The sequence below is a fragment of the Psittacula echo genome, assembly GCF_963264785.1.
Source record: "Psittacula echo genome assembly, chromosome: 5".
Lineage (NCBI taxonomy): Eukaryota > Metazoa > Chordata > Aves > Psittaciformes > Psittacidae > Psittacula > Psittacula echo.
Window position 1 is genome coordinate 49,160,872 of NC_137739.1, and position 22,196 is coordinate 49,183,067.

General features: G+C 36.7%; 1 protein-coding gene across 2 annotated transcripts in view; it reads left to right on the forward strand.

The window, feature by feature from the left end:
* The window catches only part of AKAP6 (A-kinase anchoring protein 6), a gene marked incomplete at its 5' end in the record, with an annotated part of 232,019 nt that overhangs the window by 190,572 nt on the left and 19,251 nt on the right, over window positions 1-22,196 (forward strand). For both annotated transcript variants that reach the window (XM_080617231.1, XM_080617230.1), the window contains one exon: window positions 14,267-14,482. In XM_080617231.1, the coding sequence (XP_080473357.1) occupies window positions 14,267-14,482 (216 nt within the window). The remainder of the gene's footprint in view (window positions 1-14,266; window positions 14,483-22,196) is intronic.

Below are 22,196 nucleotides of genomic sequence, written 5' to 3' on the forward strand. Positions count from 1 at the left end.
GGAAGTGTATTGTGCTGCACTATTCCAATTATACACATAGCCACTGTACACAGAGAAACATTTTTTAATAAAATAAACTCAATAGTGCCATTGATGTTCATACCATAATATTATGTTTTAAATTACGCTTATGCCTTAGGAAAAACAGTTATTCCATTTTTCAGGTGCTTTCCTTTCATTTTGCAATTGGAGGATGAATTGAATGTATAGTTCGCATGCAGTCGGGACCCATGATGAGAACAATGTGGTGAGAGGAGGGATTGTTAAATTCATGAGTAGGAAATTATTTTGAATTCTTTGTTTTCTTTCATAAAAGAAATCATACTGTATTAATTTGAGTGTTCTTTTTATTAAAGAATGTGCTAATGCATTGCCTTTCTTTTGGGATATTGCTGTGTAATAATAATACTTAGCATTTCTATAGTACTATCCAGTCAATGAGCTGTACATGCTGTACAAACATTAATGAACTAAGCCCCACTTTAAGGTAGGTATTATTATCCCTTTTTAAAAATAGAGGAAATAAAATGCACAGAGATTAAGTGACTTTTCCAGTTTTTCATGGAAGGTCAATGGTGTGTTAGTTTAGAACCCTGCTACAGTGACCCTAATCTTTGTCACTATCCACAAGGCAGCCCTTCCTTCCTTTGTCTAAGTTACTTCTCAGTGTATTCCATTTTCATATGTGATTAAAAGAGATTGCTTCCTTGCGTTTACCATTGTTTCTTGTTTATATTCAAAATTCAAATCCTGCTGACTATGTGTGGCTGAGGTTTTTTCCATTATTATTATCATATTTAGATATTAGAATTACTAGAATATTTTTAGTTAAGGTCATTACCCAGCTTATGTAAGGTCAAATTTTTCTTGGTTTTGTGGAAACTATGTGATATGCTTTGGTCAGCCCAGTGATCTCTGGGCAGCACAACATGCACCTCATCTGCAGAGCCAATTTTTTACTCATTCCATCAGTATTTAGTACCCCTGGCTGCCTCAAATATTTTCATGTTTAGTTATGAAGGAGAGGCACAAAGTTTGCTCCAGTCTGTAGTGACACTTGCTGGCCATTCCCCAGCAGCATTAAGTGAGCTTCCAAGTGTAGCCTAACCTGGGCTCCTGTCTAGAAGGGGAAAGAGTGAATACGTGTTGCTCAGCTGGAAAGGAGGCAGTGTGAGTCTCTTACCCCTGATTTGTTTTCTTCTGTTGCAAGACAAAAAAAACCCACCATGAATCTGAACTAAGAAAATCAAGAGATTTACTTTAATGAGATCTTCATAACTACAAATATACGTTTATTTTATTTATTCAACCTTTTTATTTCTGTTCTGCGTTTTGGGTCCCTCGAGTTCATATTTTCTAGCTTTTCACAAAAACAATGAGGACCAGGACTAGAAACATACTTTTTAAATGAAATACAAGATTCTCAGGTAAACACATAATTCTATCAGCTGAGGGACCTGATGTCATGGGACTAATAATAGGCACAACTGATTTCCTAATCTAATGATGTATGGCAATTTTGTGGGTCAGGAGAGATTTGGAGCAGGAAAGAACAAGGGGCAACAATAAAAAGAATTCACATTCTTTCATGAAAGTTTTAGTAAATTTCAGTTGAATAAGGTTTAGCCAGAAATTTGTGTGCCTGTTGGCTTGTAAGTAGAAGCGTTCTGCCACTTTTGCTTTTATGTCTCTGGGACTTCAAAAAGCAAGCTTTTTTCTCAGCCAAATGCCCTGCGAAAGACTGCAAGGGAGCTTAAATAATTAGTTATATATTGCTGTCACTTGCAATAAAACTTATGACTTTGTGTTCAATATTAAGAAATGACCTAACAACATCAAAAAAGTTATTAGTTATGGCTTTGGCTCACAGACCCGCTGCTCAAGAACAAGCTTAGACTTTTAAGTATCTGTCCATCTCAGAATCCCTTCTCAATCATGTAGAAGTGGGACCATCTCTGTTGCTTTCAGTAACAAGATTTATAAAGGATCTTCTTCCCCTTCAAACTTGGAGAGGGAACAGGATTTTCCTGTACAGAACAGGATTTTAGCAGAGGTGTTCTGCTAAATGGAGTTCTTTGGCAACAAAGAAATGGCATTTCACGTACTTTTTCTGATCTGTTTTTATATGAAGTAATAAGCAACATGTTATATATATTGTCATACCTGTTTCCTGAATCTATGTATGGGCCTTTAAAACAGAGAGACCTGAGTTTCAGCAGTACTGAAAGCTTGTGGTTCTCATTGACTTCAGTCAGTGTATTCATTAAAGAAATCAGACTGCTTATTTGTACCAAGAAATGTTGAAAATGTTTTCTCATTTAATATTTCTGAAAGTCAATGGTCTATCGAATTCCATAGCTAGTAGTATTTGTAGCCATTTGTTTGCCTGTAAACAGTATAAATTATCTGATGCTTGTAACTATTTCTAATGACTAGACTCAGAAGTGTGTGCTTTCAACTTCCACTGAATTTGTGACTGAGCCTACTAGATGATGCAATGTCATTTAAAAAAAAGTCTTTTTCATCTCTATATTTCTCCAACAGCCAAAGCAACTGAATTTTCTGATTAAGCCGTATAGGTTGCATTGTTAATTAATAATCAGTTGATCAGTGCTTATGATGCTTTTCATTTTAACTGAAAAGTTTGCATAAGAGTCAGCACTGTACACCTTGCAAACAATTCAGTTAAATTTAATTCTATCAAATAAAACAAAAATCAGTTTGGGAGCATATAAGATTATGGCTAAACTGAAATCAAAGAAAAGTGTTAATTTTGAGTAATGGTTTGGAGACTTATAGATTTGAGAAAAGTTCTGGCTGTTTCTACAGGTGCCAGGAATCGCTTTCACTACTGTATTTTGGATCCTTTACAATTTTTGGAATGATGTTCATGGCAGAGCTGCAATCAAAGAATTACAGAAAGTCAATATGCATGTAACAAAAGTATGCAAAAGAGTTTCCAATAGAAAGTCCAAAAGAACTCAAGCAGGTTTTAATCCTTCTTATACCCCTAGGATTATACAGAAAAAAGTAATCATTTTAATAGATTTCTCAAAAAAAGAGAGCCCTAAATTTTTTCACAGATGAAGTAATGTTTACCTAATTTTTGTTTGGATTAAATTTTAACAAACAGGAAGGCATACAGTATTAAATCTTATGAAAAAAGAGGTAGGATTCCAAGTCAAATGTAGCCTGATGACACAATGGTTTGAAGAAAACACAGACTGAATTTACATGACCCACCAATCTAAAGCAGCAGTTCTGTAGACCGCTTAAATAAGAAGCCACCTCTCTACCAGCAATACATACTTTTTTTCCAAAAATATGAGGGTTTGGCCCTAGTACAATATATGGTTTTATAGCTGTAATTTGATTTTAATATACTCAAATATCAATGCTCAGTGCTACATATACATACACAGAAAGAATACGCAAATACTTACTATATTCAAATGTATTTCAAATTTTAATTTAATGTGCTTATTGCTTACTGAAAGAAAGTTCAGTTTGATTTTCAATAAGCTCCCTCTTTTTAAGGCAACACTAATACAATTTATAGTTCTCATTTATAGAATCATACAATAGTTAGGGTTGGAAAGGACCTTAAGATCATCTAGTTCCAACCCCCCTGCCATGGGCAGGGACACCTCACACTAAACCATGCCACCCAAGGCTTCGTCCAACCCGGCCTTGAACACTGCCAGGGATGGAGCATTCACAACTGCCCTGGGCAACCCATTCCAGTGCCTCACCACCCTCTCAGTAAAGAATTTCTTCCTTATATCCAATCTAAACTTCCCCTGTGTAAGTTTGAACCCGTTACCCCTTGTCCTATCACTACAGTCCCTGATGAAGAGCCCATCCCCAGCATCCTTGTAGGCCCCCTTCAGATACTGGAAGGCTGCTATGAGGTCTCCACGCAGCCTTCTCTTCTCCAGGCTGAACAGCGCCAACTTTCTCAGCCTCTCTTCATATGGGAGGTGCTCCAGTCCCCTGATCATCCTTGTGGCCCTCTTCTGGACTTTTATTATTTAGAACTAAATATCCCTATTATTAAATATCCCTATTATTTAGGACTAAATATCCCATCTGAGATAGCAACTTTCATTCCATCATCCCATTTGGACTGTGAAGCTTGAACTCTGAATTCTCTGAGGGTTCTTTACCTTGATTCTTAGTTTTTAATTAAAATTAAAATTTAAATTTAAATCTCAAAATTAATCATAAACACTATCTGGTTGTCTAAAACCATTTTGCCCCACAAGTGTTCCCTTTACTGAGGAAAGAAAGAGACACATGATTTGGCCACCAGGGATTGTTAGATCTGACATGCTGCAGAGCTCCACAGAGGTATCATAAACGACTTGCAGGCACTCCTGATTCAGCAGTGGCAATGGGCTCCTGAACTAAGGCAGGGGTTTGGCGTGGTGGTTACTGTAGTAAGCAGATGAACCTTTTGTTCAGCAGAGGTCAGATGCAGCAGAACACTGTACACCATCTTTTGGTGGAGAATAGCCTAGTAGCTATTTTTAGGCTGCAGTGTGGACTGCAAATGTAAGAGATTTAACAAAATTCACTGTCCTGTCTCCATTAAGGTCTACTTTGTACTACTGCATGTGATTGTACAATTTACTTGATTGTCTATAACTGCCTCTTTGGAGCAATAGTATTGCATTTTCAGTTGCAAATCTCTCCAGTATTAGTGGATTATTGATTGAATGGTGTTCTCTGGAGCCATTAAATCCTACTAACAAGGTTTTTCTTTAATTGGTGGATCGTTGGCCTAGTAGACCATTGCCTAATTTTGGTTTCAGTTCTGGACAGGTTTCCCAAATTTCATCTTTGCAAGTAAGTTAATAGATCATAGTCCCAATACTGAATAATATTATGGACTGTATTAGTACCTTTACTCACACTAAAAATAGTTTCATACTGCCAGGAAACCCATTGATTTTAGTAGAATTATTTGCAGGATAAAGTATTATTCAGTATGAGGAAGAATATGAGTGTAAAAGGAACAGGCCTTCAGTATACATTCTGAAGTGTTATTGCAATCCTTGTCACGTATATTAGGTATCACAAGTATGATATGTCAGTCAGGGATGGGATTTACAGGCTGGCAACATATTACTGGAGACAGCAGAGCATCTTAGATTATGCTTACTGCAGAAAGTCAGTGAAAAAAAAAAACCAAAAATGATGTATGTGGATTCCTGTCCTTTGCAGGAGGATTCCCTTCCTGGTCTGTTAGGAGAGTGATGAATTTCCTCACCTCAGAATAAAACTGAACGCCTGGCCTCTAATCTGGTGGGCTTTCTGTGCATTTTGCCAATGACTGATGATGCAAGGTCATTTGTAATGCACTGCCTCTCTTTTTATCACGGTGATGCTTATTTCCATGGTTTAGGCACAATTAGAGGAACCTCAGTATATTAGTTACTCTAAGCTTTAGTGAAGGAAAGACAGTCTGTTTCGTGCTCTCTTTGCTTTCATCCTACCTAGGCTTCTTACCCCAATACTGTTATCTAGACAGTGGAAGAAAGACAGTTGAAAGTGTGATAATATGAGTAATGCTGAGCCTCTAAGACCATTATACACAAACAGCCACCTCAGCCAGATACTGAGCTTTTGACAACCCTTAGCTTTTTGACTGCTGTTCACAGTTCATCTTGACCACATTACCTGCTTCTGCCCTCACTCTAACGCCAGCCTTCGCATAGCCCTGGGACTAAACTGTGCATGTCAAATGCATGTCTGCCTCACCTGTTCAGGGAGCAAGTTAATGTTAATTTAAAATTTAACATATTTATGGAAACATTTGCCTAAAACTTATTTATGCAATTAAGATACTGAGGTAGGCTAGCTTACTTCAGATATGAGTGAACCTACCTCATCACAGTGCTGCCTGGCTCTGGTTGATTCTGCTGCAAGTAACTTCCCTTGTTGAGGACTTTTAGTTGAACTGAAACCAAAAAGTGTGTGTCTGTGTGTATATTTATCATTAAGATATGTCAAAACAAAGAAAATAGTGATTTTAAGTTTTAATGACATACCTATTATCAGGATATGTTGGCTTTATGAAATAAGATGAGGAAAACCATTTATAGAAAGGCCTGCTTGTTGTCCTTGTGTTTATATAGATACAAATGAAAGCATCATAATATATTTTCCTCTGTTTAGCCTGGAGCAGCCCAAGCTGTACATTTTTGAATCCAGGCTAAATTTGCTTCAGTGACACAAGAAAAAAGCCAAAGGAAATCTTTTTTTCGTTACTCATTAGATGTGTTTATTTTCTCTTTCCTATCACTTTGCCTGTCCTGAAGACTCTAAAAGATTAGTCTAATTTATATCATGTTAGCTGCTTTCCCATAAAAGGTAATACTAATGCACTATTGGATGTCTTTTTTCCTGTAATTCAGAATAAATTCTCACTATATTTTGGAATATACCAGGCCTATTGCACAGGGACAGCAAAAATGCATGTCTACCATCTGTGGGAGAATTAGATTAAGGAAGGCAGTAAATACAATATTTAACATCTGAACCTCAGCCTGAGGGTTACAGGTATTGATGTACATCCATGCAAGGAAGTTCTTCCTTTAAAGATTCTTAAAGATTAACTGTTCATTAAAGATGGCTGAAATTCTGATACCTAAAGTGTTTAGGCAATTGGAGGGTGTTTCTTGCCATCTAGTGCGTGATGTATGTTGAGAAACATTTTTATTTCTTTCAAGCTGTAGTTCTAAGTGAATTCCCAACAAGTGGAAATAAAGTTGAACCTAACTAATGCCTTACTTTATTTTGTAAAGTTTCCACCTGTACCTTAATTTAATCTCTTGAATTTCCATACACATTCGAAACTCTGCCCAGTGTGGTGTTCTGGCAAAAAAATTCAATTGTGTAATGTCCACTACAGGCAAATGAGTTTTTTGGGTAGTGCGGTTCAGAATTTGTTACAAAAGCACAACAGTACTGATATTTATCCTGCTTTTCTGATTCCCTACTTTTATTTTAGCATTTTCTGTGGGCAAAAAAGAAACCTTAGCGAATTGTGTCACTTCTTTCAGTATTTTTCCTCTGGATCTTATTCACTGGAAAGAGAACTTCTCAAACTGAATGAAAAGAAGGCATAAACCAAAAGCACTTCTAAACACAAACAGTGCCAGACCAGAAAAATGAATCCTACTGCTGTCATGTCTGGCTCTTCTGTCTGAATGACTTGGCTTATTCCCTGGAACCAAGTTAACCCCAACTTTGCAAGGTGTAGTAGATAGCTCTAAAATATTTCAGTGTGAAAATTAATGCAATTAATCCTCTGTATGAAACACAAGAAAAATAAGGCTTTGAAAATCTATGTTGTATTTCAGTAGGAAACTCTGACACAGTTTTTCTTTTATTTTAAAAGTTACCTTCCTGTAATTGCACACTAGTTTAGAGCTAAGATAGGCGCATCTTAACAATAATGGGCACTTTTTTAACAAATTATTGCCAAAAGTGCATTCTTTATTCCAGGGAGACACTGTAATAGATACCAGTGCTTTAGTAATGATACAAGCAATCTGTAAGCTATTATAGTTTCTTTTATAGTAACTTAATCTTCATATTGTTTTATACGTCTGGAATTTTAATAGTGTTTTTAATTTATGAAGAGAAGTATATTGCATATTACTAGTTACATGGGAACATGAGCTAAATAACAGACCATTGAACTATATTCTTCCAAACAAATATTTTGAAGTACTTAAACGAGCATAAGGAATAGAACAAAGGAATTAAAGAATGTCATACAGATATAATAGCAGCTTTTATGGAATGAGCCCACAAGTATCTATTCTGGATTGTTACTGGTTTTAATGCATACATTGTACTTCTAAAGAAAAAATGGAAAAGAACACGGATACTTTTAGAATGCTATTTTAAAATAAATATTTAATTTAAAATAAACGTATTTACCTTATTAATAAATATATTTGCATTATTGATTGTAAATATACACAAATTCCCACAATTTTTTTAATGCTAGTGAAATGAATGAATTAATATGAGCACTTGTTTAGATGTAGAATATAAGCGCCTACATAGATTTTTGGAGCCACTGCAAAAAATGAAGTATTTTTTCCTATTTGTTCATTGTCAATTTTAGTATGTGTAGAAACAGACGCAGTTCACAAGGAATATCTGTAAGAGAGATATTGTAACACTTTGCTAAGAAATGAGTTACAGAGAGATAATCAATGTAGAAATTTAGTGGTTGTAATGCTTTGAAAGTAGGACTTTTAAATAAAAAGAACCAGTTCACTGTTTTGAAAGAAGTCATATTCTACTTTAAACTGTCATTCTGTATTTCTGCCTTGCAATTAGATGATATTTCTAAAATGTCAGTCCCAGATTCTGTTGTGACCATCATTGTAATAAAATGTGACAGCAAAGATATTATATCAATACTTTTTCCATAATTAACATTAAAGATGTCTCAAGGGTTAAGTACAAAGGTTTTCCACTGAATGGTCTGCAAGCCTTGTGCCTTTAAAATCTTTTAATATAGCAAAGACTGGTGACAACCAGGAGACAAATCTATGAACAAACCTGTTTGGAGAGAATAGTTTTGTGATACGTGATGTATGTTACGTAAATGAGCTTATTAGGACTCTCATCTATTTTATTATTGGTGCCCAATTTAATAGAGGCATTTAAAAAACAATATTTCTGCCTGACTCCTTGAAATGAAGAAGATACATTGATATAATTGAGAGCAAATGATTGCATGTTGTGCCATTTAATCATGTCATTTTTCAATTGCTGCTTTTTGCACTTCACTGCATACTTATAGAATATTTAGCTTCAGTATAGATTAAGTCCCACAGTACGCAACTGAGTAGAGTTCCCATATGAGGTGACATTTTCTTTTAACCTTGAAATCAGCAGAAGCACACAGGTTTGGCAGTATTTTTCTAAAAGATGACAAGTCATCATTCATTTCCTATCTTTGTCATTTAGCTTTTTTATTTTGAGGAATTACTTTCTTACTAACATTTTTGCAGGAATTACTGTGTTTCTTTGTCATTCAGAAGCAGAAATTCTTATTTTTACCTGTAAGACTGTCCTGTAAGAATGGAATTTGAAGCATAGGGATGCATCACCGAGGCAAGAGAATTTCCAGCAGGTACTGCCGTTTCACACAAAACACTGAAAACTACATTCTACCCAACTTTTGTGAGAATATTGTTTCCTCCTTTCCTTTCATTGATATGTTAATGCTGTTAGCCATGATACTTAAAAGTTTTTCATTAGCACTTTAGGAAACTGAAGTGCTTCACTAGCCAGAAATCAGAAGACAAATTACAGTTTTTTAAAAGTTGCAATTTGATTGTTGTACTCATAAGGATAGTTTCCATTCTCAGATTTTGCTTTAATTTCTGCATATGGTTGTTCTGCTAAATAACAACGGCTCCATCTTCATTTTGTCTTCCATCAAGCACCAACTATTGCAAGGGAGGGAAGGGTATCATTCCCTCCCTCACATACTCACATCTCCCTCACATAGCCACATCCTGTAACAAGGAGAAAAAGTAAGCCTTTAATGGACCAAGGTTAGACAGAAAGTTCGTTTTAGATCTGTTCATTCAAGAGTTATCTGAAGTCAATCTTATTTCATTTTCCTAAAAGCACCCAGTATTGCCCATACACAGAAACACAAAATAAGCCTAGAAATAGCATTTGTCTCAGTATACCTTGGCATTTCTTCTGCACCTGAAAGCACAAAAAAAAATCCATCTGTATAAGTTACTATTTTCCATCTTCCAGCTATTTTCAAAGCTTTATTTTCAAAGCATTTCTACATGGACCTTTATTACTCCTAATTGTAAAGTGAAAACAGGAAAGATGGAAATGCTTGAAATACCTTCAGATCCCATAAAAATTAATTCCCCAAACAGTACATAATAAATGATGCTACATAAATCATATATCAACATTTCATGTAATGATTATATGTGGTTTATGTGGATTTGAATGAACTAAGCTAATCTTAAACTGACTTTTAATCTATTTTTAAGCATAAGTAGTGCTACAGAAGTTGCTGAGAACCTTAGTACTTTTAAATGGTTAATATTAAACACTTGTTCAAGAACCTCAATGAAGCTGTGCTTCAGTAGCCAACACATTGCATTATTTGGGAAAGCCAACTTCCCATCCGTGTTCTTCAGTCTTACAGACTAGGTGGTGCAGCACAGCTCGGGCATTGATACACTGCAGGAAGTATCACATAGGGATAGAGGAGGTTTTGGGGCTTGAGGGGTCTAGTATTCCTCAACTTCCCATCTTTATATGCCTCCCATATGCTCTGGCTTTGCCTAAGGCTGCACACAGGTTTCTGGTCATGTGCCATTCACTTAGGAGTCACACAGCTATGCAGAGCACCTTCTGTTCAGTTCACGGCCATGTCCATCCCTATAGATAGTGTCATTAGCCCATGGCTCGGAAGGACTGTTTGATGTCATTCAACTCAGCAGGAGCTTTTCCAGATGATTTAAGGCATGGTATTAACAAGCTGTGAAAGTAGTTTCAGCCAGCCCTTTTTAGCTATGCAGGTGATAACTTCAAAGCACTGAAAATAGGAGTAGGCAGAGGAAAGAAAAATCTTCCAAGATTCTAGCACTGTGGACAGGAATTCTCAGCATGGGAAACTGTGACTTGTAATAACATTATAACAAATAACACCTCAACGTTATCAGGGTATCTGTTGCGAAGCAAAGGACTCTGACACAAAGTCAAGTTCAGCAGCTGCGGTTACTGTGTTTAGCCTGCAGCAAAAACGTCAAGTATATTAATTTGAGTCTCACTGTAAATGATTTAAGTGAAAGTGTTTTTCTCATGTTTGTAAAGGCTTGAATTGTATTTACAGTTACGGCAGCTCAACGGACACATGATATTGTGAGGACCCACAATCGAAAGTGTCAGATCTCTTAATCTGTACTTCAGCAAATCTTTTTCACACACAGACTAAGCGAGCCTAGGTGATGCTCCTCAGTCTACTGTTAGATCATATCCTAATTTTCTGAACTGTCAAGTACCCAGTAGCTTATTATAGCAGATGTAGACAATCAGGCCCAAGCCTCAGTATATATACTCATAATTTCTTTTTTCTTTTATTTTTTTTTTTGTAATTAATCCTGAATGATAGCTGTTAATTCGCAATGTAGAATGCACCTTGCAAATAATTAAAGTAACCATGGTCCTGGAAGCATAGTTTGCGTGTACAATTGACATATTGAAAGGTTTTTATACAAGCGTGCCATTTTAACAATAACAGAACATGGGTGGATATGCAACGCTGGGAGATACCATGTCATAGGATACAGCAGTTATGGTGTTCCTTTAGAACACTGTATACCAGACCCTAATACTGCTTTAATTTCATAATTGTTAGTGCTATTATATAGGGCTTAAAGATACCTTTACGTGATTAAGTTCCCTGGCTTTTAAAGTATTGTTGCTATAGCCAACTCTTTCAACACAGTTGGATACAAGCACTTCATACTTCTCCAGTTTACTATTAACCATAATATCATGTAATAAAATTGAAACAGAAATGTCATAGGCCTGACTGTACTGTCACAGCCATGTAAATCAGAAATAGCTTCAGTAAAGCTACTGTTATTATGCTGGTGTAATATTGATGTAAATTAGAAATGAGTTGGATACTGCAGCTCTGCTTTCAAGGCAGCGCAATGTAAAGGCCTCACTTATAAAGGCTTATGAATTAAATACTCCTTACCTCATCATCTTATATGGTATTGCATCAAAAAAGAGCAATATTTATAAAAGATGACATAGTCAGATAGTTCAAGGTAAGTTAATGTTGCGGGCCAGATTCTGTATTGACTTCCATGAATTATTGCATATCTACATAGATTTGACTGCCGTCAGTGTATAACTTACATCACTTCCATAAAACTGAATTGCTTAGCAGTTATAAAATGTAAAATAAGAACTGTGGCTTTATCTTTGGGTAGATATTTTGGCTTGGCTTGGTTTTTTTCTGTCTAAAGAACAGCATCAGAAAGGAAATGTGCCAGACATGGTGGTTACATCAAGAACTGTGAAGGAAGCTAGTAATGAACTCTAGGAAAATAAATAAGGGCAAGTTCAGGAAACATAAGTGAAAATGCAGCTCTGGTATAAATTGAATAATAAAATTCCTGGTCATATTTTGCCATAAATAGTGGTTTGGGAATTTATCATTCACCTTATTTAAAATTCAGAAATATTAAAGGTATGGGGTTCTCTCATTATAGAAGTAATAGAATTCTAGCTATTACAGAGTTAGGGTAATTTAAATAGCTATAGAATGCATTATATCAATAAGTAGAACATCTGTATGAAATGTCCACCTGTTAATATACTACTCAGTGTACTTTACAATGAAATGGACTTAATCATTTTAAGGCATCTTCTAATGAAGCCTTATCGGGATTAACATTTTGAACACTAATACTTTCAGGCATTAAAACTTCCGCTTTAAATGAGATTGCATTGTCTTGTTTACCCTTGTTGATTAATAAGCAATCTGTTAACTGTTAGAGTGGCCCAATTGCGCCAGTGAAAGTAAATTAGTAATTCAGCTGTGTTTGTGGGTTTAATCATCATTTCTCTTGAAGGCTTTGAATAAAAAAAATTGCTTGCACACTATCCATAGGAAAATTAAAGATGTATTTTTAGATGTATATACTGATGTTTCGCTTCAGACTTTCAGCTTAGTATTATTGATCAAGCACATCTAACATCAAAATACTTCTTTGAGGTACACTATTTCTAAGTATAAATACCAAACTTTAAAGAAAAAGTGATATTAAAATCTGGAACTTGAATTCACTTTCTATAGAATGTTATTGATTAACTAATAGCATTCAGGAGGGCAGGTCCTGATTTTTATCAGTTAACACTTGTGAGCAGCTTTGAGAGGTGTGGTGGCTTTTTTTTGTTTTCTTGTTATGATTAACTGGAAGCTTAGAAGCAAATACCCAGTCTTCAAAAAAAAAAAAAAAAAAAAGAAAATCAAGATTGAAAGATAGTTCAGATTTTCTCATGGGGTCATGCACTTTCATCTGTAGCATCCCACAGAGAGAAACAGATGTTGGCAAGTTACAATTTAAATTATCTGGAAAGCTCCCATGTGTGGAGCACAGTTGCATTAAATTCAGGAGTAGCACAGACCTGTGATAATAGTCGAAATCTTGAACCATGCAATGCTGCAGAAGTATACGGTTCTGAAAGTGGGCCAAAGCAGTCATCCTCACATGCGTTTGTACCACTGATTCATAGATATTATTATTATTAAAATACATTATGAGTTAATAAAATCCCTATTTGATGTTGAATGGTGGTAGAGTGTGACTCTGGATAAAACCATGCTCAAAATCACCCCATACCATTAACTGCTTCCAGGAGGTAGATCTCTCTTTAGTTTTGTCATGTAGGGTGCATTATTTATACTGCTGTTCAATAAGATTCTCAGTGTAGTTACTTGGGTTTCTGGCATAGAACCAACATATCTTGTCTCCCATCAATATCCAGCAGTATTAGTGCTTAGCGATTGTCTCCCATCATGCAGTTCAAGTCAGCCTGCATTCTTGGTAGCAGTATGATGAAATAAATGATGCAGTGAATTAATAATCCTTAAGAAAGATACAGTTATCATAGTATTGCTACATTTAATTGAACATAGAACTACCCTGGAAATACTTTATGAAAACTTGTAAAGAACTTTATACTGAATTTTATCCTTCCTTAAGGCTTCTTCTCTGAAAGGGTACATATGACCCATAATTTCTATTGTTGTTTTCTGAAAATACATATATTCTTATTGCATGACTACATTTCACACACATATCCCAGATTTTTCCTAAGGAATTTCTGAATCCGATTACTGTCTGGGTAACTCATTTCAGATGTGTCTCAGTTTAATGCAAAAAAAGGAAGAATAAACCAGTCTACAGCATAAAACTTTCAATGTTAATAAGAGTTAGATATGTACAGCATTTGTTTTAAGAAGACTGAAAGTAGCTTTACTCCTGTAGTATTAAGATTATGACTGTTTATCTGGAGATAAAACTCTAAGCTTTGCCACTAAATATGGGAATTTATGGAAGAGCTGAAAAAAACTATTGCAAAACAGAGATTGGGCACCATTAAATATTAGATAATAGTAAATGTTTTAATCTCCACAGTATTCCACACTGACATCTGTTGTTTGTCTATCCTGCAGTCTTTATGCTGTGAGATCAAACAGAGACGTCGTGGGGTAGCCTCTGTGCTGCGATTATGCCAGCACCTCCTGGATGAGCAGGAGACCTGTAACTTAAATGCAGATCACCAGTCTATGCAGCTGATAATCGTAAACCTTGAGAGGAGGTGGGAAGCCATTGTCATGCAAGCTGTCCAGTGGCAGACTAGGCTACAGAAGAGATTGGAAAAAGACTCGGTGAGTGGTATTTGCTTTAAAAATGATCTCGTGGTTTCATTCTTCGCAAAACAAACTTTTTCACTGTGCTTTCTGCAGACTGAAGATGCTAGTCCTAGTCTTTACTGCCAACAGTTGAAGCTTTAGTTTTTCACAAAGCATCGTATTCTATGGACAAAACTGCTTACTGAGATAAAATCACAATATATACTTTCTGTTTGCTTGATATTTAATCTCATTACATCTGATCTTGTCAAATAATGAAAATAATCCTCTGTTGCCAAGTTGCTCAGTACCTAACAGAACTGGGCCCAGAGACATATTTCACTGATTGTAAATATATTTCAGAAAAATCATTTTCTGTGTAAGTAAGACTTGTTTTAATTAGCATCCCAGCAGTAGAAGTGTATTTCACATAGAATGCCATGGATATGTGATTAATATACAATTCTGTGTTATTTGAATGTAAGTAAAATGCATTAATTTGCTTTTATCTCAGGGAAATGATTCCTACAAGGCAAAATAGCACTCTGCTTAAACCATCCATTAAGTGGCATAAATTAGACAGATTTTCTACAGCATAAAACTACATTACAAAGCAGTACCTACATTTAAACAATAAATCATAGGGGGAACAAAATAATCCCTACTGTAAGATCATTGGCTGCAATGGATGAATTGGCTCAGCGTGTGTTGTGCTACTGTCATAATGCTGAAGTCTCTATACTGCAGCTACATTGACAGCAATGATAACTCTATGTAGTTCATATACTGAAGAACCTAGATGAAATCTGAGAATGTGACATATTTAGCTAACATTATTTTTTAAGTTTATATCAGGCAAATAAAAGGAAAATAATGGTTGACACATATATGCTCCCTAAAATTATCTAACAGTGAAATACTAGTTTTAACTTCTTTTTGCTACATTTCCTTTACAAAAACAACAGAAGCTGTATTTCTCTAGTGCCGTTAGGGTAGTGTGGTATGAAGATACACAAGACATTGTTCAGAAATGCTGTCAATTCCTAAATGAAAATAGTGTTAGTCTAAATAGGCCAAGAAATGGTGAGTTAGTGAGAAGGATGCTGTGAATGAGTGAACTATTTGAAGGTAGAAGTAATCTGTTGCTGTCCTACCTTTACCAAATGTTATAAAGTAGGAGTGCACCTTGCCCGTTTGTTTTATTGGCTGCTTTGCTTCAGGTATTGAGACAGAAATGGGACTTGAAGAAAGAATGGGTTTGAACAAGCTTTCAGAATGGGTCAAACAAGGTGTGTTGTATGAGGTAGCGCAGAAAGAAGACATCATAGAAAAGCAGATGGAGTGTCAATGCTGGTTTTGTAAGCATAGTAGTTTATTGATTGTCGTGGTTTAAGCCCTGTCGGCAAGTCAGCCATGCAGTTTCTACTCCCGCCCCCTCCCCCCCACCCCCAGAGGGATGGGGAGGAGAATAAAAAGAATGTAACTCCCACAGGTTGAGATAAGAACAGTCCAGTAACTAAGGTATAGCACAAATCACTGCTGCTACCAACAATAATAATGATAACAGAAATAACAAGGGAAGAGAATACAATACCACCCGCCAAAACGAGCCCAACCGAGCAGAGAGTGCCCTTCCGGGTAACTCCCAGTTACATCCCGGGCATGATGTGCTGTGGTATGGAATATCTCTTTGGCTAGTTTGGGTCAGGTGTCCTGTCCCTGCTTCCTCCTGGCTTCACCTCCTCCCTGGCAGAGCATGAGACTCACAAAGTCCTTGGTCAGACCAAACATCGGTGTTATCAGCTCTGTTCCCAGGCCGAAAGTCAAAAACACAGTGCTGCAGCAGCTACTAAGAAGGAGAAAAAATGACTGCTGCTGCTGAACCCAGGACATTGATAAAAGATTATTTTTCAGCCTTTACTTATACATCTATATGCAGAGAGGGAAATACTGATTAATGAGGAGTGCTGTTGAAAACGATCAAGAGCAGCTAGGAGCTTTTACTATACAACAAGCAGAAAAATGTCAAATCTTAATGATGGTAATGAAACTACTTTGGGGATGGGTTTGATGAAAGAGACAACAATGTATGCAGAGGAAGGCATAAAGTCCATATCCTGCTTGACATTACATATCACACTGTCTATAACTACCCAAAAGGAGGATGGAAAATGGAGGTGGCTGGTTTCTTCTCCCAAGTAACAACTGATAGAACAAGAGGTAATGGCCTCAAGCTGTGCAAGGGGAGGTTTAGATTGGATGTTATGATAAGTTTCTTCACTGAGAGGGTGATCAGTCATTGGAACAGGCTGCCCAGGGTGGTGGTGGAATCACCATCCCTGGAAGTATTCAAAAACCGTGCAGATCAGGCCCTTAGTGACATGGTTTAGTGACATGGCAGTGCTGGGATAAAGGTTGGACTTGATGATCTGAAAGGTCTTTTCCAACCCAGATGATTCCGTGATTCTGTGATTCCTGTCATAGAGGTAGTGAGAGCTGTAGATGTCACAACTGATGCAAATTACCAGAAGGAGAACAGTCATACTAACAGGTCATGAAGAAAAGCGGATGTATGAGGAGGACAGGACAAAAGTTCCATTTTGTCTGTATTTATTTCATATTAATAGACTCTAAGAAGGAGATCTCTAAAACACAGGCAGAAGAGCAGTGTTAGATGCAATGGAGTTTACTTGAGCTTCAGTCCAGACACTGGGCCTGCAGGTATCTGATTTATCTTATCCATCTACAAAGGAGAAATGGAAGCAGGTAAGGAAAAAGACTTGTTCGTGTCTAGTGAAAAGGATAGAAATGGGGTAAATATGAGACAGAGGAATAGAAAAAATTTGTAAAGAAACTATGACAGTAAAGTTTTTTAATTCTTTTGAGAAAGGCTGGTTATATTTTTGTGATAGGTCCATCTTCAAAACATTTTTGGTCACATTACTACTATATTACATCAATAGCTCTAGCAAATGGTTGATGGTATACAAAATGTTTAATGAGCTGACCAGTAGTAATAAAAACAATTGAGTTTTGGAGCTTCAAAACCAAGTGTGTGCAATATTAAACAAGCAAACTAAATATTAATTCTCAGAATCCTGAATTTTAGTTGCTAGAAGCTGAGTGTCTGTTGGATCTATAACTGCCCAACAGAGACTGAACTGAGTTTCTACTGTGTTTCTCTAAAAGGTAAAGTACCACAAAGATTATGAACTGACTTTTTCATTTACAAAACTTATAATTTTGTTGTAGTACATACATCTCTTTTACTGAACTTGGAACAGAAACAAGTTGTATTTGTGATAGCTTAGAGGTGCTGAACAGAGGTCTAAGTTACTGTAGTGAATGCGCGTTACCTTCTTTTGCATGTGGGCAGCTGCCGTGTGGAAGCTTTTGCTGTTTGTACCTGCAGTTACTCTAAATAAACAGCTATGAGCTAATAAGAGCATGTTGCTGCTCTTGAAACAGAAAGAAGTCTTGTGTTTCTGTTTGGGACTGCAGTTGATCAGGAGTTGAGGCATGGTGAGGGTATGGCACCTTGCTTGATGTGTGGATGTTTGGAACTTTACAAGGGGCATGCTGCTTTGTTCCCACTTTGCCTAATGTAGTCTGGAGTTATTTGCTGGGCTTAGTTGACTTTCACCAGGCAAGTGTATCATTCTGCTGAGAAATGGCAGCCGTTTAGAGCTACCATGATGCTCATCTAAATTTCACTGTGGGCTGTTTTGTTTTGGAACCTCTCAGCCTAGGCTTGTTTATAATAATAAGATCCTATAAAGTATGTCAGCATCTACAAGTTTCTCATGTTGATAAAGCTATCTGTATTCTCAGCATTTAAAGATGTCTCAGCCACTGCAGGATTCAGGTTTCTTTGTCTTCCCTTGCTTGAGTTGGCATGTCCTAAACTCCTTTTCATGCAGTTCCTGTGTAGTCATTTCTTGGGTAGGTACCAGAACTGTTTCTTCTTCTTCCCTATCTCTTTGTATTTGATGGTGTGCCAGTCCTGGCACACAAACAGTATCCCTTGGTAGCAAGTCTTTATTTGTAGTTGTCCACAGAATACTGTAATTTATGAAAACAAATGAGATGGTTTTATACCCTGGTGGCATCTGACTCATTCATGGCATCTGAGTTGCTGACAGCAAATAAGATAGCCCAAATGATTATATTGCCTCGTATAAGACAAGAGTCACTTGTGTCTTCTAATGTCATCTTAATTTGTGTTACTGGGATCTTCCTTTGTCCTATTTCTGCCCTTTTTATATTCAGTCACTTATCTGGGCACTTATAGCATTACAAAGCTATGCTGGAATTAGCCACAAAAGGCTTTTATGTTTCTTTTGAATTGTTTATCTTCATTGATGGTTTTCAATGTTTAATTTTGCTCAACTTTTGCAATAGTGGGCACCATAAGTTTACGAATAACAAGAAGATATTAATGTGTACAAGCACCTCAAGTCTGGCAAAATATGTCCTCCTTACAAACCAAAAGTTATATCTAGCTTGTGAAATTATCAATAAGAATCACTCCAGAAGGCTGAAATGTGCTTAGATTCAGTAGGTTAATCTAGCCATAAAGAAAGAAATATTCATACAATGGAAAAAACAATGACTTAAAAAAACAGTAGGACACTTTGTTACTGGAAGCAGTCCTAATCTGTTTTAGCAAAAGAGGTTTTTATTTCCTCCATCTGTTTTTTTTTTTTTGTGGTAAATTCTTTCCCCCCAGATTTATCATTCTATAGTTTGCTGATATAATGTTATATGTCACCTAAATTTTAGCTCAGAATTACACAGATGCCTTATAGTTTGCCTAACAAGACTCTTCTAGCAATCATCTTACAAGAAAAAGAAGCCTGTCTGGCAATTGCAACAGCAATAGCAACAATCCTTAGTCAACTAAATACAAAATTGCCATCTAAAATTCCTGCTCAACAGCTGGAGAAGCTTTAACTCGCTATGCACTTTCCTTTAGACAGTCTAATCGACTTGGAAGACTGAACAGTTCATAAAAGATTTGAAGCAGACTCAGTCATGGTCATGGCCATAAGTTTACAGCAGTTAAAGTGGGAATATATTCAATTGTTTTACACAATTTTTTTTTAATCTTTTGCTCAGCCACTGGTATAACCAGTGTCAGTTGTGTTTAGCCTCACTGGATTATTCCAGCTGCTAGAGATATTCACAGTTTGGGGATGTGCTGTCCAAGTCAGATATGCCTCTTTAGAAAGCTACAATGAGGTGACTGTGGGAATTCACTCTTCTGGGACCGTTCTACCAATACCATCATATGTAGAAGTGTTGTACAGCTGTGGCTAGGAGAGAGACAAAAGTGTGGTTTCTAATGGATTTTATGTCTTCAGTTGCAGTTCAATATTCCTGCCTTTTTGGTGACTGGTGAAACTGCTTTTTCTCCAGACTGCTCATTCATTGAATGAGAAGCATATCTGTTTTATGGAGCAGTCTCTTTTCTTATTCAATTATCCTAATTATTGAAGGGACAGTATTAATCATGCTTTTAAAATGGAGATTTTGAGCTAAGGAGATTTGAGCTAAAGTGCTGTAATTCTCACTTTGTCCTGAAAATATCTGAAATATTCATTTGCCTGATCAGTAAGTTCATTACTATGCTTATGAAAAAAAAGTATCTTTATTTCTCTTGTTCTCCTGAGTCATACCATGTGTACCCTGCGCTGTATGTCCAGCAAAACCCCCATTTGTATCAGCTTGAAAGTATGCTGCACATCCAGTCACATAATTGAAAATAATAAGGCCACAATAAATGGGAAGGCCTTGGGGTATAACACCCAAGGGATTCAATTGGTGTCGCTTTGCATCAATGTCCATGCATCATGGTAATTGAGGTAACATAACCAATTACCACATTTTAATTAGAGTTGTAAGGACTTGGGAAAATCTGCAATGGTGAGACAGCTCACTTTGAAAAAAAAAAAAAAAGGCACCTCTCTCTTTTCCACAGGCTTGTTTCTGAGAACTGGAAGAGCCTGCTTAAAGCTCTGTTTAGGATTTTTTCTAGCTTCCTCTGCATTTCATTCTTTATAATGCACTTTGAAAAACAAGTTGTTTAAAAATACTATGTTCCTTCTGATCTGGTATCTTTGTCCTTTTTCTCTATTTCTCTGTTTCTGTGATGCTGTCTGTAAAAGAAAACAGTTTGTAATAGCACTAGCCGTGGTGTCTCCTCTTCACTTCTCTATATTTAATTCACTGGCAATATTTTTTTAAGCGATGTGTGATGGGTTGACCCTGGCTGGATGCCAAGTGCCCACCAAAGCAGCTCTATTGCTGCCCTTCCTCAGCTGGACAGGGAAGAAAAAGTATACTGAAAGACTCGTGAGTTGAGATAAGGACAGAGAGATCACTCAGCAATTACTGTCACAGGCAAAACAGACACGACTTGGAGAAATCAGTTTAATTTATTGCAATCAAATCAGAGTAGGGTAATGAGAAATAAAACTAACTCTTAAAAAAACCTTTTCCTCACTCCTCCTTTCTTCCTAGGCTAAAGTTACCTCCCAGTTTTCCTTCCTTCTCCTCTCCAGAGATGCAGGGGGAGGGGGAATGGGGATTGTGATAATTCATCAAATACTGTATCTCTGCTGCTCCTTCCTCCTCAGTGGAAGGACTCTTCACACTCTTCCTCTGCGCCAGCGTGAGGTTCCTCCTGCAGCAGACAGTCCTCCAATGTGAGTCCTTCCCATGCTTCAGTGTGAGTCCTGATGGGGTCACAAGTCCTGCAGCAAACATGCTTCAGTGTGTGCTCCTTTCTCTATGGGGCCACAGGTCCTCTGCTGGACACAGAAGAGGCTTCTGAGCAGCTTCTCACAGAAGCCAGCCTGGTAGCCTCCCCTGCTACCTAAACCTTGCAACATATGCCCAATACATCATGGAATGACACTTGTTCTGGGCTTAAAGAGAAAAAAAAGAGCACAAACCCCTTCTGTCAGAGTAAAAAATGAAGTTGTCGTTACTTTTTAGATAGCTCCACTAAACAAAGCATTAGTTTCTAAAGTATTTTTATCACAAGCTATTATTTTGTAAGGTTAGATCTAGCTAAAAATCTTGCATAAAATTTAGAAGTACCTAACACAGAAAAGTACTGACTGATGATTAACTTAATTGGCTGAGGAGGTCACACTACATGTTGTAAAGTGCTGAACACCTATTATATGATCTAGCCATCACAAATAAATTATTTAATGATTCGTTTGAACCTTTACAAATTGTTTTTTCATTATCTGTCACAGGTAATTTTTGCTTTGGTATTAGACCTCTTCATATAACATATGACAGTACAATGTTGCTTGTATTTGTTTCTGTCATCTTGTTTTACTTATATTTCAATACTGAAGACTGCTCACTTTGGTCTTCCTTAAAATACGTATTTTTAAAGTGAATGGATAGTTAATTGTCGAGTCTGTGATGTGATGCACTATTCTCCTACTTGAGGTGTGTATGTTTTTGAGCTTCTGAGTTTCATTGCATGCCTGATTTGTGACATGGAATAATTATCTGTGGTATTTAAAATGAAGCTACATAAATGGCAAACATAGGCCTAGATTTTTTTCAGACTTTAACTGAAGATAGGAGACATGCCTCACGTTTGTACAAGAAATTATGTATTTCTCATCATTTTCTGGAGGACCAGCAACAGTTATGATGGCAGCCACCATGGCAGTATGCAGAGTCTGGATGATGTGGCAAAACTGAAGCTGATAAAATCCTTCTT